The sequence below is a fragment of the Triturus cristatus genome, chromosome 8 (genome assembly GCF_964204655.1).
Source record: "Triturus cristatus chromosome 8, aTriCri1.1, whole genome shotgun sequence".
Lineage (NCBI taxonomy): Eukaryota > Metazoa > Chordata > Amphibia > Caudata > Salamandridae > Triturus > Triturus cristatus.
This window is the reverse complement of record NC_140591.1, coordinates 1,193,112,688-1,193,132,441: the sequence shown is the minus strand read 5'-3', so window position 1 is coordinate 1,193,132,441 and position 19,754 is coordinate 1,193,112,688. Positions and strand designations below refer to the sequence as shown.

General features: G+C 44.8%; 1 protein-coding gene across 2 annotated transcripts in view; it reads right to left on the bottom strand.

The window, feature by feature from the left end:
• The window catches only part of GABRB3 (gamma-aminobutyric acid type A receptor subunit beta3), a 1,060,293-nt gene that overhangs the window by 190,357 nt on the left and 850,182 nt on the right, over positions 1 to 19,754 (bottom strand). For both annotated transcript variants that reach the window (XM_085622874.1, XM_085622875.1), the window contains one exon: positions 19,337 to 19,474. In XM_085622874.1, coding sequence (XP_085479000.1) covers positions 19,337 to 19,474 — 138 coding nt within the window. The remainder of the gene's footprint in view (positions 1 to 19,336; positions 19,475 to 19,754) is intronic.

Here is a 19,754-nt window from a genome sequence, read left to right as displayed (position 1 = left end):
GAGCTGTTGTAAGGGGGGGAAGATAGGCCGTTCTAGGGGGAGCGTACAAGATGAGGCTCGCCTAGGTGTTTTAGACCACCTGCAATCTGCTCACCGAGGACTCATTGGCTGAAACCAGGAGGGCGTTGCCGTAGTCTAAGTGGCTTAGTACCAATGTCTGAATGAGAGTTTTCCATGTGGACAAGGGGAGGAAAGGTAAAAAACATTTACTTACCTGTACACAATGGTTCTCCAGTATTGATATCTTTCATAGATTCACATGTTTGTATCTTCCCCGTCGTCATGGTGGGAGTCTCACGGTAAAGGAAATAAATAGCAGTAAAAGAAAAAACTGCATAGATACCATATATAAGCATAGCTATTGGTAGCCCAGTACCATCATTATGTGGACCAAATGCCAGCCAATGAGAGGCCAGCCCTGAGATGACAATCCCCAGCACAGCCATCGTTACCTCAGATTTCCGGCCCATAGTGTGAGCCAAGAAAGTATTCCAAGATAAAAAAATGGTCTACCTGAGAAACGGGGAGGCGGGCGGGCTGCATGTGAATCTATGAAAGATTTCAATACTGGAGAACCATAGTGTACAGGTAAGTAACATGTTTTTTCTCCAGTATTGAATCTTTCATAGATTCACATGCTTGTATCAGAATAGAGAGCAGTACTCATACAAGGAAGCGTTTCCAGGCTAATATATCCTATAGAAGATAGAATGGATTGTGTGTCTCAGCATGTACCATATTGTAACATATTATACAAAAAGCCAAAGACTCATTAGTGAGTACCATCCAATGTAACATTTAAGAAAAGATATTAACAAGAAAAAACTGCATTTTTTAGAAATTGTAAGGAAATACCTTACTGAAACAGGTGACATAGTACGGCTTGTCCCACCGCTGAATCTGCTTTCTAAGCTGTGTCCAGACAGTAGTGCCTAGTAAATGTGTGGATATTTGTCCACGTTGCCGCTCTGGAAATATCCGGGAACGATACTCCCACTGCGGCGGAAGTCGACATTTTTATGGTTGAGTGAGCTTGAACTGTCGAGTGTAAAGGACTTCCGGCTTTCTTGTGGCATAAAGTAATGGCTGAGGTTATCCATCTGGATATGCTAGTCCTTGACAGAGCCAAACCTTTCCTGGGACCAGCAAACGCTATTAACAATTGATTTGTCTTTCTAAAGGACTTATTTTGTCAATTTAAAATTTTAAACACCTCTTGACATCCAATGTGTGCAAAGATTTTTCCGCTGCAAAAGATGGGTCTTTAAAATATGTGGGCAGAACAACAGGCTCATTGAAGTGAAAATCCGAAGGGACTTTCGGAATTAATTTAGGATTCATTCTTAAGATCACCTTGTCTGTTTTGAACTGAAAAAAGGGCTCTGTGATGGAAAAGGCCTGAATCTCACTGACCCTTCTGTCTGACGTTAGAGCCAGGAGTAAAGTCACCTTCCAAGATACAAACTGCAGCTCAGCTTTGTGAATTGATTCGAAAGGTGGTTTCATGAGTTGTGCCAGGACTGTGTTAAGCTACCACAGCACGGATGGATGTTTAATTGGAGGGAAAACTCTGAACAATCCTTTCAAGAATTCCTTTATCACTCTCTGAGACCAAAGAGATGGATGATTCGGTCTTCAGCAGTATCTTGAAATGGCAGCAAGATGCACTTTGACAGATGAGTGAGAAAGGCCTGCCTTGGTTAAATGCAAAAGGTATTGAAGAACTTGTTCCAGAGAAGAGTGTAAGGGGTGAAGAGATTGTGTCGAATACCATTGGCAAAACCTTTTCCACTTTGCCACATACGTTTTATTTGTGGAAATTGCACGAGAGTGGGAGAGGATATCTCGGCATTCTTGGAGAATATTTAAGGACTGAAATTCGTGCTCATGAGGTTCCATACCAACAAGTTCAGCTAGGCCAACTGTGGATGAAGAACTTGTTCCCTGTTCATGGAAATTAGATTTTGAATTAGAGGAAACTGCACTCTGGGAATCACTGATAGCTGAAGGAGCTCCGAGAACCAGAATTGTCTCGGCCATGCCGGGGCTATCAGAATTAAGTGACACGGTTCTGATCTCATTTTTCTGAGCACCTTTGGAATCAGTGGAAATGGAGGAAATGCATATGCAAATATTCCTGTCCAACTGAGCTGAAGAGCATTCCCCCAAGATCCTGGCTGAGGGAATCTGCTTGCAAAATGTTTGCATTTTTTGTTGTTTCGATTGACAAACAGGTCCAGAGCTGGAGTGCCCCATAAGTGAAATACTTGAATGAGTTGATCCTGATTCAGTTCCCATTCGTGACAAACGCTTGCTGATCTGCTTAGCAAATCTGCTCTTATGTTGTGAATTCCGGGAACATGTTGAACTTGCAAAGAGAAATTGTACACTAAAAGCCATTTCCAAATTTCTTGAGCTTGCCCTGATAGTGGCTTCGATCTTGTTCCCCTCGTTTTATTAGATAAAACATAGTTGTTGTGCTGTCTGTTCTGACTAGGACTGGCGAATCGTGAATTTTGGGGAGAAAGACCTGGAGGCCCAAGAACACCGATTTTAGCTTTAATAAGTTGATGTGCAATTGAGCCTCTTGTTTGCTCCAATGTCCTTGAATTGTCTTGGAGGTGAGCTCCCCATCCTTGTAAGGAGGCGTCTGCTGTCATTATAGAACTGGGAGATTGAGGCTCGAAGAGTAGACCTTCCGATAAGTTCTGTCTTATTCCCCACCATGACAATGCTTTCTTTATTTGAGGATCCGATCCTCGAAGGAACCTTGATGTTGCACCTAATGAAGGTCGTGAAGTTCTTGTAGAGGCCACATGTGAAGCCGGCAATTCGGAACTAAGGGGATGCAGGATGACATCACCCCAACACGTATTTCAATATCATTACTGAAGTGGACTTTCTTTTCTTTAGTTGTGAAGTCAGCTTCAAAATCTTCTGGATGCGCTCCTCTGAAGGGTATGCTTTTGCTTTGCTTGTTCGTAATAAGGCTCCTAGATATTGAAGAGACGGGATGGAAAAAGATTTGTCCATGTTTATTCGTAAAACCAGAAAGTGGAAGAGATTCATGCAACATTCCAGGGATTCTCGAGTGTCTTGGTACGATGCGCCCTTTATCAAGCAAACATCCAGATATGGATATATCTGATGACCTTGCTGCCTCAGATACGCTGCGACAGGCGCCATGCATTTCATGAACACTCTTGGCGCGGATCGGAGACCGAAGGATAACACTCTGAATTGGTAGTGGCGCCCTGCCACCGCGAATCTGAGATACCATCTGTGTTTGACGTGGATTGGACTATGGAAGTATGCATCTAATAGATCTAAAGATATCATATATTCCCCTCTGCTCAGCATCATCAGAATTTCTTCGAGGTGTTGGCGCTTGGAATTGTCACTGTCTCCGATTGGCGTCCTATAGTTCCTCTTGCAGATGGCTTCCATCTGAGCTGTTGTTGATAAGAAATATTTGAGGATCGAAGTTGCTGAGTGTTTGAAAACTGTTGGTACCCTTTATGATGGTACGATTGGTACCTATTAGATTGATAGGAAGATCTCTGCTGATAGTGTCCTCTTGATCCTCTGCCATGAAAGGACTGAAATCTGTTCTGCTGCAGAGAACCTAACGCCCTCACCGTATCTATGTCTTTTAAATACCCTGCAGGGCATCGTCAACGTGGTTGCCGAATACATTTTCTCCGTCGAAGGGCATGTCGACTCTCTTGGTCTGCACTTCCAGCCTGAAAGAATAGCTCTTAGCCATCCCTGCCTGCGAAGCGCTACGGCTCCTGCCATTTGTCTGAAAGCCACTGCTGATATACCCATGGCTATGTCTATGGATTCTGAGGCTGCTCTAGCCCCGTCCTGTAGAATTAGTGTAGCCTCTTCCTTCTTGTCCTACGGCAGATGCGATAATAGAGGAGCTATATCCGACCACATTTGCCTGTTGAAGCTGCTTATTATGGCGGGTGCATTCGATGCTTTAATAGACGCTGCTGCCATGACTGCAAAGCGTTTGCCTGCTCCATCCAGTTTTCTCCCTTCTTTGTCAGGAGGAGCTGTACATGTAGCCGATGGATTTTTCGATCCTCTTTGTGCTGCCTGCATCACCACAGATTCTGGTCGGGGATGACCAATAAGGCATGCCGGAGATGATTCGGGAGCCCAATACTTCTTTTCTATTCTGGGTACCGAGACTGCGACGGAGGCTGGGTTCCTCATAGTTTTCAATCCTTCCTCCCATATATAATTTACCATGGGGATTGTTCTTATTGATTTTTTAGAAGATTCTTTGAAACTATATAGGAAACAATCAGTTTCCTTAACCGGAAGGGGAAGATCGAACCTCTTAGAAGCTTTTTCCATGAGCTTGTGGAATCCCATGATGTCCTCTGGTGGAGAGGTCGCCGGAGAGGGTGATGGAGAAGATGGGATAATGTATTGGTCCCATTTGTCGCCCACAGGATCGTCCTGAACCAGTTCTCCTTCCTCAGGTTGGTCTTCAACCTCACTGTCAACTAAGTCATCCCTGCTGGTAATGACCTTTGGAGTGCGCACCTTTTGCACTGGAGGCAGAGGTTGCACAATCGGAGCCTGCATGACAGGTTGCGGCTTACTTGAAGTGTCCAAGGAAGAGGCATTAGATTCAGGGAAGCGACTATAGTAATCGGTGATCATGTGCCTGATATCCGATACTAGTGAAAGTGGCATGGACACAGACTCTTCTCTGACACTAGGGACGTTATCCTCTTCCTCCTCCTAGTCGTAGGATTGTGGAAAAGATTTGTATCTTTTTGAACTGGATAGAGGGCGATCTTTAAAAGAGAAACCCTCCTGCACTTCTTGATATTCCTCCTCGTCTGTGTCCTGACTCCTAATTTTCAGCTGGGAGGGACTGTTTTTGGCGACTCCATATGGGCTTACCTCTTCAGACTCCTGCATCTCAAGAAGATTTGACGGAGGAAGCAGAGAAGTTTTTGTCCCGGAAGTAAATTCTGAATTGCCTGTTCTCTCCGTCGACGAGCCCGTTGACGGTGGCAACCTCTTAATAGAGATCGTCGCCAGCGATCTTGATATTTGTGATTTTAAAGTTGCCGTCGACGGAGCGCCTGTCTACGAAATCGACGATGGTGTCAAAAGAATAGTTGTCGACAGTGTCGTCAACGGCCCAACCGTCGACGGTGTCGTCTTAGTAATCGCCGTCGAGGAGGCTGTCGTCTACGACGACACTGCCATCGTCGACGCCTTCGTAGTCGTAATAGTCGTGGACACTCTTATCTTCGTCGACGGATCCGACGACAGATCCCTCGTCTCTGAGGACTTTTTGAGAGGAGTATGAGGCACTGATGAGGAAGAGGACTCCTTGTCCTTAGATTTACTGACTTTTTCTTTTTTCAAATCAGATTTTGCCTCAGAAGGCTCCCCTTTGCGTTTTGAAGAGGAGTGAGCCTTAGAATCATCCTCAGAGCCAGATACTGAAGTGGCCTTTTTTCTTTTGGAGCCACAACAACAAACGTGACTCTCTATCTTTAAGTATCTTTGCCGAAAATGTTCTACAATGTTTGCACTCATTAGGGATGTGCTTGGGATGGAGGCAGTATAAACAATCTTTGTGGGGGTCCTCAAGAAGAGCCTGGCCTTCCCACAAGATCTACACGGTCGGAACAGCCTCTTCTTAGAGCTTTCAGACATTTTGAAGTAAACTGATGAAAGACAATACCTCAGTTCCAGAAGGAAATGCTGTGAAAGACAGGTCAAAAGTTCACTCAAGGAAACAAACTGAGCAAAGCTCAGGGAGACTCCTTCTCACACAATTGGAAATCTGAGGTATGATGGCTCTGCCGGGGATTGTGATCTCAGGGCTGGCGTCTCATTGGCTGGCATTTGGTCCACATAATGATGGTACTGGGCTACCAAAGTAAATGTAAATTGATACTTGTATAGCGCACTACTCACCCGCAAGGGTCTCAAGGCGCTTGTACGAATACCGCTGTGGAACCCATCCTGGCTTTCCATGTGAGGTGTCCACTCCTGAGCACCCCCAAGGTGGAGGCCAGGCATCCTTAGCGTTGTGGGGGGCCGTTGTGGAGATTAAGCAAGCTATTGCCCAGAGTGGGACTCCATGATTGGAATAGGCACCGAGGCGAGAATTGTCAGGTCCGTGGAATTTTGAGCCCAAGACCCACCGAGGCGGGGAATTGAACCCTGGTCCCGGGCCAGACCTCTGCATCAGGGTCTGCCGCTCTAACCATTGAGCCACACTTCTCTTTGTCTATGCTTATCTATGGTATCTATGCAGTTTTTTCTTTTACTGCTATTTATTTCCAAACTGTGAGACTCCTACCATGGCGACGGGGAAGATACAAGCATGTGAAACTATGAAAGATTCAATACTGGAGAAAACTCGCCGTAATAGTCCAAAAACATGAAACCAGGAGCCAGCAGTGTTGGCAGTGTGCTCTTTCATGGTCAATGCCTGGTATAGGCGTATGCCAAGGTTCTTGACTAGGATCTTAGGCTCGGGGGGATCGCCTAGATCCACCGGCCACCAATCTAGTGACCACAGCAGTGGTGCATCTCCAAACAGCATAATCTCGGTCTTCCCTGCTTGAAGGTGAAGGAAATTGCTCCTCATCCAGCTGTCTATGGCTATCATACCTTCTGAGAAGGTGGACTGGGCCTTAGGGGTGGTTTTGTCAAACGAGAACAAAATCTGAGTATCATCAGCATATGAGATAGGAGTAAAATCTAATGTCCTGAGTAGGTCTGCCAGGGGAGCAACATAAATATTAAACAAAGTGGTGCTGAGACAAGAGCCCTGGGGTACTCCCTTGGTCAGTTCCATGGTCTTTGATCAAAAAGGGCCTAGGTTGATAGTCTGGGAGTGGAGGTAGAGAAAGCTCACCATCCACTGAAACACCCATCCTCGGAGTCCAATTTCCTTCAGTCTACTGAGCAAGATCTGATGGGAGAACGCGTTGAATGCGGCTGAGAGGTCAAGCAGCACAAGTAGTACTGATTGTTCGCTGTCCAGGGATTGCCTAATGTTGTCAGTGACAGCAATCAGGGCTGACTTCCTTTTGCTCCAGTGAGAGGCACAAGTTGCAGACTGGGTGTAGATCCGTGCGAGGGTATTTGGCGCGGCACCGAGGACAGAATTGAAACAGAGTGCGTTCCATCTGCAGAAGAACGGACCGAAGCGGCTAGGTGAGAAGGCCTCCTTGATGTATTCGATCGAAGATGAGAGGCTTTACCGATCAAATGGATATGCGGAGAGAGGGAATCACGTATGATAACAATACCTTCGAGGGTACATTGGATTGCGCATCGAGGGGAACCCGAAGGACGGTTTCGAAACCAGAGTGCAGCGATTCATGTCCGAACCCGATGGTGAAAAAAGACAATATAACAATGGAGTCGATGCCCATGCTCATTATCACCAAAAGAAGGAATCACCTTACCTTGTGATTAGGAAGGATAAGTCACTTACCTGTAATCCTAGTTCTCTTCCAGGGGTATCCTCATCAAAGTCATAAGCATATGAAAATTCCCGACCATGCGCAGGGACCCCGGAAACATATAAAAAACATATATGTGGAAAACATATGTAGCTCTAAATACATACATAACATACATATATATATGTATATCCGTGAAAAAACCATAGGTTTCAGGGGTGTTATAGTTAGCTGGACATTTCACTCGTACAAAACCCTAGAAATTCCCTTGTTATAGTTAGTTCAGCTAACTATAACTCGCGCCCCCGCAATACACTGCTGATGACGTCACATATTACATCACTCATGACATGGTCAGTGACATCACTCATGACATCACTGATGACATCTCAAATGACATCACTGATGACATCACTGATGACGTCATCCAGTTACTGTGTTTATCTGTAAAGTTTAAAAATAAATTTAATATATTTATAGTGAAAGGCCTGTGGAAGAATGAGTGGGTGTACAAGTGTGTGAATGGATGATTTTCTAGGTGCGTAACTGACTCTATAAGTGAGTCATTAAATGTATCTTACTGCGGACTAGTGACTAAGCTGTGTGAATGTCTGTATGTGTCTGTGTGTAGGTGTATAAGTGGCTGCATGCCATTGCAAACAGCAGTGTCCCGGGGGTGGGCACCCCGGGACACTGCAGGAGCCGGCCCTGGGGGGGTGGCGGTCCCCAGGGCCACGACAAGGCTCCAGGAGGGGTGCCGCGCGCCCCCCCTCCCACTTAAGTTAAAGCCCCGGGGGTTGTGGTCCCCGGGGCTGGGGGGCCCGCGCTTCGTTTTTTTTTTCCTCAGCGGGATGCGCGGACCCTACGCGCATCCCGCGATTTTATTTAAAAAATATTTTTTTTTGGGGCCTTGGGGGTCCTTGTGGGATCCCCTGAGCAGGCCTAGGGGGTCAGGGTGTTTCTACCCTGCCCCCTTTTCGCGTTTTGCAATGTTTTTTTTGGGATTCTTGTGCCTCGGTTCTACCGAGGCACAAGATGGCTGCCAACACTTCCTGATCTGGAGTGTTGACAGCCAATTAGCATTCAGCTCGTGCACGGCAGGGTGCGCGCTGGGTGCGGGGAGGGTCCGCGGATCCTCCCCAGCCATAGATATATATGTACTTTTAACTGTAATTTTCTCAGGAACTACTGAACGGATTTACACCATTTAAGCAAAAGGCACGAGTCTGAACTGAGGACTACCTCTTTGCCAAATTTGGTGTAATTCCGTTCAGTAGTTTGGGCTGTATCTGCAACAACAACAACAGATCCTATGGGAAATTGCATGGGGAAAACACGTTTTGGCACCCCCCTTTTGTCTCAGCCCCCGCTTGACGAGTCACCGCGAAACTTTCAGGGTAGGAGCGGAGCGAAGCTGGCCAAAAGTTTGGAAATTTTCGCGAAGATTCGTCAATCGGCGCCAGACTTATTGGGAATAGAATGTTGCGGATTTCCTATGGAAATGGTCCTAACTATAACTATCTACTGGCGACCACCAGTAGATAATACATACATATATATACATACACACACATATATATAATATATATATATATATATATAGATATATATATATATATATATATATATATATATATATATATAACACAATGAATCCTTCCATACAGTAAGGGCTGGGCAATGTTGTAAGAATTTCCTTTGCACATATATACAATTCAAAGAAAGCAGGGAGAAAGAAAACACATTTAAAAACTGCTTTAATGCACAATAGAAACCATAATCCTGCAAAGAGAAATGAAAACATTGCCAACCCATAGGCTGCATTGCAGAAAACATTAGTGTGTAGAAACACATAGAATAGAACTGTGCCTTTAAGGCAGCCATGACCCCTAGCTTCCCATCATGCCTCAGGGGTGACAGCTAGGTCAGTTGTTCTTTCCGGCTCCTTCTGTCAGGACCCTGGTAACTTCAGCTCTCTGTTTTTTCTGATTTCTGTCAGAAATGATTTCCTGTTTTTTGTCAAAAAAGTATTACTTCAACGACTGTTGAAGTAGGTTCCTACTTTTTTTGAGAGAGTTGAGCATATTTTGTCACTCAAAAATGCCCTCTCTTTTTTACTCTTGCCTTTGCTGTGGCAAAAGAAGGCTAAAACGGACTCCCATCCTGTCTGTATCCTTTGCCTTCCTGGTGATCATACTCCCAAGACTTGCCAGCATTGTCAGTCCTTGTCCAAGCGAACTCTGAAAGACAGGGAGAGGATTTGCCTCTATGGGCTGGCTGAGAAAGGAAAAACACCTTCAAGAGGCAGGTCTCCGGTGAAGAAGAGAAAGGAGAGAGCCAGATCTTCATCCAGAAGTAAGGTTCCAATCTGCTCTCTATCGGTGTCTGGCTCAGTGCCAAAAATACCTCCACCGGCAGCGAAAACGTTGACAAAAAGACTATCGATGGCGGGCTCGCCGTCGAGAGAACACCGGTCGTCGAAGAAGACTACAGGTACGTTGGATCCTCCGCCGTCGTCAACCCTGTGACGATCGGATCGAGGAGTCGTTCTCCGTTGGTGAGGGCTCGCACAATGTCAAGAGATAAGTCTCCATCACCGACTTCAGTACGGCATTCAACGTTGAGACATGCCCCTCCGTCGCCAGTGTTTCCGGGTTCCCCAAGAATGGGCGGGAATATTCATGTGCTTATGACTTTGATGAGGATCCCCTGGAAGAGAAAGACTTCTTCAGAGAAAAACAACTTGCAAACATCTGGACCCAACATTAAATGGCAGGAGTAAGCATGTATATCTACAGCACGCATGCCTCGACCATTTTGTTTATAGAACTTCTTTAGAGGTACCCACACTGGGCATTGTGTTACATGCCATATTTCTGGGATTGAACCGAAATCTGGCCAATTCCTTTCTATTGTCATTAAAACACATTTTTTGTTTCTCCAAGATAATATGTGTAGGTGTGCTAGTAGTCCTATAATCAAACGGAAGTAATAATGGAAGCTAGGAAATCTCAGTCACTGCACCACATAATGTAAACACAGGTGTAGTATGAGCAACGATATTACCCTCCTAAAATGGCCAGCTGCCAAATGGTCATGGATTAAACAAACCCTTGGAGGGGTGGAGACGTTTTTATAACATTAAAAACTAATAATGGTTCCCTCGTTTCTCTCCCTTCCGGAATTACCTTTCCCAAACTAAAGACTACTTTGTGTGAACCGTGACTTACAGAATCACCAAGCTTCGCAGATTTTTCGAATATCTATTTGTATCTAACTAGGTATTTATTTCACTGGGTGCCTTACTGGTGTGAAGGGCAGAACATTCGCAATAGACAGGGTCATGAACTTGGTCTTGAATTTGGTTCTCTATACAGCACGCACAAAGCTTATACTACAAGGAAATTATCGAAGAACGAACAAAGTCACACTGAGTTTGTCTTCCATTTTTTACCAGTGTGGAACGATCTATGTAGGACTCCGGTAGGACGTTGTCACTTACCAACTGCATTACTACCGTTATAAGAATCAATTTGTTAAAGGCTCGTTCTAATGCATATTATTATGACATACGATGGTGCTCGATTATGAGAGTATTTATATACTTGGGACATTTGGAACATATCTATTGCACTTCTTTCTCTGCTTACGTGAAGTTTAATATGACTTTAACTTTCCCTCTTGCTGCTTGTTTTTTCATGTTGTTATACCTCCTTTCCAAAATAATTTTTTTGCTCTCTCGCTTTTCCTTTCTTTTCATTTCTTGCTTTGTCCTCGCGTTTCGCATTTTTCCCTCGAATTCACACATAGACAGTAAAAAGTGCTGACCCTGTCCAATACTTTTGTGTTTGACAATATAAATCATCTATAATCAAGGATACTGCATAAATATTGTTTGCTAAGGCCTTTAGAATTATTAATACGTTGTGAGGTTCTATTCCCACTGGAGGTCTTGTGATTGTTTTTCTCTGTTTTTATTGTGGGTAGTTTGAGAGTTTTAAGCCAAGTCCTTCTCTCTTCTATTAACTTGAACTTGTATTGTATTGTACAGTTTGTTTGTTTATGTTTTTCCTTCAAAACTCCTTCAGTCAACTTATTTGTGTATGTTTCTTTTAACATGTTTGCAGCCCTGAAGTAACCCATGTTTGAGCGAAGCGCATTGGCTGCGTATGTTTGTTCTGTACTTAAACTGAAAGAAAATAAATAATCAGACTCGTTACATACTTCCGAAAGATCCTTGAAGGAAGATTCAATTGAGGTAGGGAGTCGCTCAAATGTAAAGAGCATCGGAATATCATCAACATATGAAAGATTTCACAACCAAAAGGCTCACCTACCGAGGCCAGAGGAAACATGAAAACATTAACAAGGGTGGGACTTAACGAAGAGCCTTGGGGGACACCGTGAATGACTGCTTTGGCTTCATAGGTGAAAGGAGCAAGGAAGACTGATTGGCCTCTAGATTCCAGAAAGGACTTAATCCAGTCCCAAACAATACCACCCATACCCATACCCAAAGTGGAGAAATTGTGTAAAAGGATGGTATGCTGTACAGTATCAAAAGCGGTGGATAAGTTGAGGAAAATTGGAGCCACGTTTTTTCAAAGATCTAACTACAGAACTGGCGGTTCCATGTTGTGACAGGGATGAAAACCTGATGGGTTTGGATGGCGAAACTTGCCTTGCAGATAATCGTTGGAGACATTGACCAGTTTTTCCAACATTTTAGTGAAAAACTTGAGGGGTTAGAAAAATCCATGGTGGCAATGGAGTCCAAGGTGTATAAGGTCTAATGCTGACTCAGGGGGTGGAGCAAGCAGTGGCAGCTGTGGAGGCACAAACGAAGAAGGTGGTGGGAGTGCTCCAGGAAGTGGTGGAATATCAGCAAATTTGCTGATCTTAGAGGGGAGGTAATGGGGGATGGCCAATACTAGGAGGGCAGCCAACCTTCAAGTTGGGGCTCACTCTACCAGAGTCAGATGTTGACATCACACAGACCCATTGGACTCTGTTTTAGGACCACCTACACCTGCCCTCCCTTGGTAAAGAATGCATACATATTTCTCTTGAGAAACAGATCAGTGGACCACCCCATAAGCAGCACAATCATGGGAGTGCTATCTGACTCTAAGTGCCATGAACCGGTCATGAAGATGGCTTTGATTTTGAAACAGGGACATACAAGAAAAGAAGGATACTTTTATTCACTGACATAGGCAGGATGACTTGAAGAAATGGCATAAACTGGTGAAGATTCCAAGGAGCTTGCTTGCTATGAATATTCCAGCTATGGTGTGGAAACCAGCTACACTGAAGGAGTTTCATGATAGTGAAAGTTTCCAATTTATAAAGAGGTGGGAAGATCAGACTAGAGGTCCTGAAATCTTCCGATAAACATCTTTCCTCTTGGGATTCAGTGACTATTTTGTGCCTTAGTGACATATATGTACAATGTGGGGCATAAATTATAGTGAAGTGGGTTGCATCGATGTGGTGTGGGATTCTCTTCTTTTATATATTCCATCCCCCTATTATTTTTCTCTTCCTGGTCCACCAACCCTACTTCCTTTATAGTCTAACAAGAAGAGAAGAACAAATTACTTCACTTCAGTAATGCCTTTTCTGGTAGAGACTCTATTTACCCACAGATTTCTTACTTTAGAATATTCCATAGGCGTCAGACTGAATCAAGAAAATCTTGAGCAGTACCTTTGTGCACCAGCACATCAGTTTGTCTCATGACTAGTTCTGTGCCAAAAACGCAGAACCACGTACAAACCAATGTAACTGTTTTGACCAATGTGCAGTACCTGAAGGGATCTTTTTGGGGGAAAAGTCCACTTCGCAGAAAGGGGAGGATGGGGCAGTCAGTGAGGCATCTGCATTTAGATAGAGTCTCTAATGGAAAATGTGTTACTGAGTAAAATGTTCTTCTGATGAAGATTTCAAACCGCAGATTCCTCACCTTAGAATTACTACACAAGCCATACGTTCCTGGAGGTGGGACTGTGAACTGGCTTAGACCAAAAATCTCCGGAGGACCGAATGGGCAACATGACCATCACGACAGACCTGACCGTACATGCAGTAGTGCTTTGTGAACACGTAGAGTGATGTCCACATGGCAGCTTGGCAGGTGTCCAGGAGAGGTACCCCACGTGCTAATGCAGTAGTGGCAGACTTGGCACCCAAAAAAGCCTGCACCCACAAGCCCTCAGGGAACTGCTTCTTCGCCAGTGAGCAGCAGATTTTTATACAGAGTATTATTCATCTGGAAATGGTTTGTTTCTTCACAGCGCTGCCCTTCTGTGCTCCAATGAACTCAATGAAGAACAGATCTGGTGATCTTTGGTGAGGCCAGTATATAATGATATCCTTTGGGGTCTATACAGTGGAGTCTCGCCTCCTCCTTTGAAAGATGAGGCAAAGCATAGAATGCAAGCAGAGCAATGATCTGGCCAATGTAAAATGGAGTCACCACCTTTGGAAGAAATGAGGCAAGTATCCAAGGAACCAGTATATCCAGGAAGAAGTTGCTGTATGGAGGCTGGACTGACAGAGCCTGAAGTTCACGATCCTTCTGGTCAAAGTAATGGCCACCAGGAACACTGTTTTCAGAATCAAAAGCATCAGAAGGCAGCTTTGCAGAGGCTGAAATGATCAACACATGAGCAAAGTAAGGACCAAGTTGAGATTCAATTGAGGCATCACAAAGAGAGTAGGTGCAAACAAATCTTACAAAACTTTCAAAAATAGAGTTATAACGGGTGACTTAAATATAGTGTGTTGGTCCAGCAGCCACATGAAAGTCAAGAATGCTGAAAATGTCTTTTAAAAGTGCCCATAGCAAGGCATTGGCGGGCTAAAGAAAGAACAACAAAACCTGAGCAGGAGGTTTTGAAAGAGGTCCACATGGTGTGAGAAACACCAAGCCACAAACCTATCCCAAAGGCAGGCGTAGACAATCTTAGGCTGCCAAGATCATAAACATTGGAGAGAAGATAGAAAACCTTCAACTGTAACAACTGATTCTCCATACATGAAGGTGGAGCATGCACAGGTTCAGGCACAGGACCATGCTCTGTTGTTGTAACAGGGGATCCTCCCGAAGGGCGAGCCTGACTGGAGGACTTGTTCTCATGCTCTGGAGTTCCACTTAGATAACATACACCTGGTTAATCCTGATCTTCTTGAAAATTCGGAGCAGGTGTGGTATCGGTGGACAGGCATTCAGGAGCCCCAAATTCCATTTGAGACAAAATTAGTCTCTGAGTGAGAACCCATTTGGGACCTCCAAAGCATAGAAGGTTCTCCCCAGTCTCCAAAAGAGATCTTGCATCACTTCCAGCTGTAGACACCATTCGTGATACGCAAGTTACCCCCAAGTGTTGTATGAACAGGAAAATACCGCCAAGTCCAGAGGTGAAGAGTCTCCTGTCACAAGGTCCCCAACCTCACCCCACCCTGTTTGTTGCAATAGTACATTGCAGTGGTGTTGTAAGTAAACACTAGAAATAGCCTTCCTTTGACAGATGGAAGGATGGCCTTCAATGGCTAGCAAATTACCATCTCCAGAAGACTGATGAAGAGCTAGGACTCTGCTGGAGACCAGAGTCCTCTTATCTCCAAATGTCCTTGATGGCCGCGACAACCCAGTAGTTACAAATCTGTCACACCTTTGAACTCTGGGTGAACAAGGTCGGAGAGATTTTTCTGATGCTGCACCCACTTAGTCTTCAGGTCCATCTGCAGAGCCTGCATATGTCAATGGGCATGCTTTACTAGCAGGATGTAGGAGACTATGAGATCCAGCACCTTCAGAGTCAGCCTCAGTGAAATCAAGGATAAAAGCAGAAACATCGGAATCATATCTCAAACTCGCCACTCTGGAGGATAAGCCTGGGACTGCACTGTGTCCAGAATGGCTCAGATGAAAGGGAGCATCTGAGAGGGAGTCGGGTGTAACTTTGGCATGCTGATAGTGAACTCCATCAAAAGCAGAAGTTCTGTCATAGTCTTGAGGTGGGTGATGACTATATTGGGCGAGCACGCCTTCAACAGCCAGTTGCCGAGGGATAGGTAAAGTGGCACCCTTAATCTCCACAGATGAGCTGCAACCACCAACATCACTTTCAGAAACACCCAAGGGGAACTGGTGAGGCCAAAGGGGTGCACAGCAAACTGAATATTCTAATAACCCACCATGAAGCGCAGGTAACACCTGTGAGCTGGGAGGACGGGCCTATGGAAATATGCATCCTGCAAATCCAGCGCTATCATCCAGTCTACAAGATCAACAGGACCTGTGCCAATTAGAGCATCTTGAATTTCTCTTCATTTAGGAAGTGGTTGCAAGGGTGAAGTTTTAGTATAGGACAGAAGCCTCCGTCCTTCTTCAGCACCACACCCTTCTTCTTGTGTGTGCACCATTTCGATGTCTACTGTGTCCAAAAGAGCCTGCACTTCCTGACAAAGCAAGAAGAGATGATACTGCATCAGCCATTCTTGGATTGGTGGGAGGGCTAGAGGTGTTCCCAAAAATGGTAGAGCAAACCCCTTTCGGATGATCTGAAGCACTTGTGGGATCTAATCGCCAATCATTGGGGCAGGTGGTACCCGAGTCTGCTGACAACAGGCTGGCTGGGCTGGAGGGAGGACCCACTGAAGGTGTTTTTAGGCTGCAGCAGACAGACAGCTGAGAGACTAGACAGCACGCTGAGACTGGCTCAAGCATCCTTTTTAAGCTCTGCGACCCCGTTATCAAAAGGGAAGGCAGGTATCTGGAATGGTTATGGCTGGAACTGCAACGGCCCAAAGATTCCCCTTCCACATCCGCAGTATTGGTTAAAGGACTGCTGTTGCACACAGATTGAGTGGGGAAAGGCCAAGGGATCTGTCATTAACCATCCTATCGCAAAAGTGCTCGAGCACTGCATCAGCCTTATCACCAAATAGACAGGAGTCATCAAAGGGCAGGTCAATCAATTTATATTGTACATTCCCCGAGAACCCAATGAACCTTAACGGGACATGGTGATGCAGCGCCACCGCAGAAGCTATGGCTCTATCCATGCAGTCAACGCAGGGTAGCGAACTTCGCTGCATTGCTGCCGTCCACCAGAGCTAGGTAGAGTATAGCACGTGCTTCGTTGGGTAACATGGGCAGCAGCTGCGCAACTGAATCTCACTATTCATGTGAATGACTGCCCAAGAGGCATACCGTGTTCACTGATCTTAGGGCGTGGCTGGTAGAAGAAAAAACGTGCTTTCCAAAGGTGTCCAGCATCTTGGATTCTCTATACAATGGTGTGGTAGGGAACGAACGTGGGTGTAACTTTGCTGCTGAGGCCTGCACCACCAGGTTCTCAGCGGAGGGGTGCCGAGAAAGGAAAGCTAGAGGGTGCTGATGTGCAATCATACGGTGCACAGGGGGCTGTGCAGGGTTTTGCCCACACTCTCAGTAGAATGACAGTGAGAACTTCATTAAAGCGGAGCATTGGTTCAGATAAGCACGCTCCAGGTTGAAGCACCTCCATCAAGACATTTGTCTTGACCTTGACGACTGTCAGCTGGAGCTCGAGGACATCTGCCGCTCTGCAGATCACGGATTCAAAGGGTGCAGCCTTCACCAAAACCTGGCTGGGAGAGAAAACCATGCCAGTCTCTGAGGAGGTATCAAGGCCACTGGCATCACACAGCTCCTCATATCAGCTATCATCTGGGTCATCCAAGAGACCACATACCTCCTACTCATCACCTCCTTCAGGAAGGTAGGGGTCAGTGGGCAAATCCAGGGATATTGAGGCCGGGACACCACTAATGTCAAGCGGTGCCAGGTCAGAGATGATAATCGTCAAGTAATCCAAAGGTGCCCGGGATGGGGCTGGGAATGATGGAGCCCAGGTAGGTGGAAGTACCTGTAGTAGTCAGGATCCAGTGGGGGGCAGATCTAGCGATCCTAGCTGGCGTTGAGGGTGTATCCGCCATCAGATATTCAGTGGAGGCACCTCACACTTTGGCAGGGCCCAAAGGCATTCCAGAGTAAGTCGGTGGCCCAAAGATAGTGTGCATGGCATCCTCAAATTTTTAAAGTTGGGTGGGAATCACTCTGACATCGAGAAACTCAGGGTAGCTCAGAGCAGGGTGATGCAGGCTCCACAGGAGGAGAGCGGGGAACAATGTCGAGAAGGTGAAGTCAAAGAGTGCTTCGACTTCTTGCTTTTATGACTTACCGGACTTTGACAAGGTTGTCTTGAATTGGGAAGACTACCATCCACAGAAATGGTTTCGGGAGCAGCCCCGAGTTCATCCACAGAAATGGCCCAGAGCCTTCTTCTGCCGTGCTGCCAGGAGCTTTATCACCCGCTGGTGAATAGTCTTCAGGTGTATTGACTTGCAATCGATGCAGGCCTTGGGGTCGTGTCTGGAACCCAGGCTCCAGAGACAAAGCAGGTGGGGGTCAGGCACAGATATTTACCTGTGACAATCCTGGGTGGTTATCAGGGGACATAATACCCTATGCACACTAGGAGCAAAGTTCCAAATTCCAAAGAAAAAGTCTGAAAAATTTGGCCAAAAAATGTCATAGGTTGCTCCCCAGATATGCCATGGTCAGAAAGGAATTGATGTCACTGTGCCAGAGTGGTACCTATATAGGAAGAGCGACATCACTTCCGACGCAGATTATGCAGAAGGGGAGCCGAATGACACCACATATCGAAGCACATACACAGGAACTGCTCACGATTTTCTATGTCCAGTTTGATGCCAGGAGCATATTCTAAGGTGAGGAATCTGCAGTTAGAAGTCTCAATTAGAAGTAGCCAATTTTTTTCTTTTAGTGCTTCCTTAGAGATTAGTGCTGTTAAAATTGGTGGCATGAGTTGGATTTATGGGAGGCTGCTAGCAGCAGATTGTTTCTGAACTTCACAAACATGCAATCATTTCCTCAGGGGAGATGTCATGAAATTTAAAAGTAACACATGTCCAGTCAGAAACTACTGGAAATCTCTTCTATCTTCAAATGACATTGAATAATAGTAATATGTTCCTGCCAGTGATGCTGATAATGCACAAGTATGAGTCCTTATGGATGCCGTTCACAGGACTTTCAATCTGAAACTGAAGTAACTTCCTATGGAGGACAAAATGGCATACTGGAACCGCTAGCTACCTTAAAACTATAGGGTCTAATTCAGCATCAGGAATCTGCCGCCAATCCATTCTAGCAAAGTTTTCTGTTGTCTTCCCTACTTTTTTCTCTCAAGCAGGATTAAATAATTGTACTCTCTTCTACTTCGTTTTTGTACTAATGGTCTTGTTCATATTGTATTATTTTTAAATGGAAAAAGTAATGTTCTGTCAATGTAGTGCATTGTATGGCATATAAAAACACTGAAAAATATTTTTTTTATGGATTTATCTCTGGAAAGATGCTCCAGGATCCTGCATATGGGTGGGACAACACAGTGTTTATGATTAACAATGAAGTTACCATGATATGGAAACCTTATGTCATCAACACACTTATGTAGCTTTATGTTCTCAAACATATATTAGTGTTTGTTCAATCACTTTTATTGTTCCATAAAATAGGAGCTAAAGCATGCATTCTTCATAATGAGAAAAAAACGCACAAAATTCAGACAAGTGAACTATAGATACAGTTATATAATACTTTGATGAAAACATAATTACATTTCTATACAAATGCGGCTGTTTATTTTCCACTTCTCAAAGTAATAAATATATAATTGTGCTGTCTGGGGTCCAGTATTTTACAGGAATACATTCCTTGTGTTTTACTTTTACAGCAACACGCTCAAAATTAAATGTAGTGTTTAGACATCACACAAATGGTGTCACAGAAACGTTACCTGTGGCAAAGACAACATTCCTAGATACCCGCTTGTATTCCACTATGGAGAACTGAGGGAGCTCAATCCTTTCTACTCCTGTAACCGCATTGTCTCCACCATTCCAATAAAATTCAATATCATCCGTTGTGTAGCCATCTAGAAAAAAATAGCAAACAATCAAATATTACAAAAATATCTAGACCTACATGTATGTCGCATAAACTCATTCCATCGCACACATCAGGGTTAACTACTGTTTTAATCTTTGACATTCATCATCACTCAATTAACTAGGAGTGTAGCTAGAATGTCTTAGTTGAACTAGACTCTGAGTTATATCTTAAGATAATTCAGCTAGTTGAACAAAAATAGAGACTATGCAGAACAGACATTTTAAAAAGCGGAGTTGAAAACATTTCAAACTGTCTAGTCAACT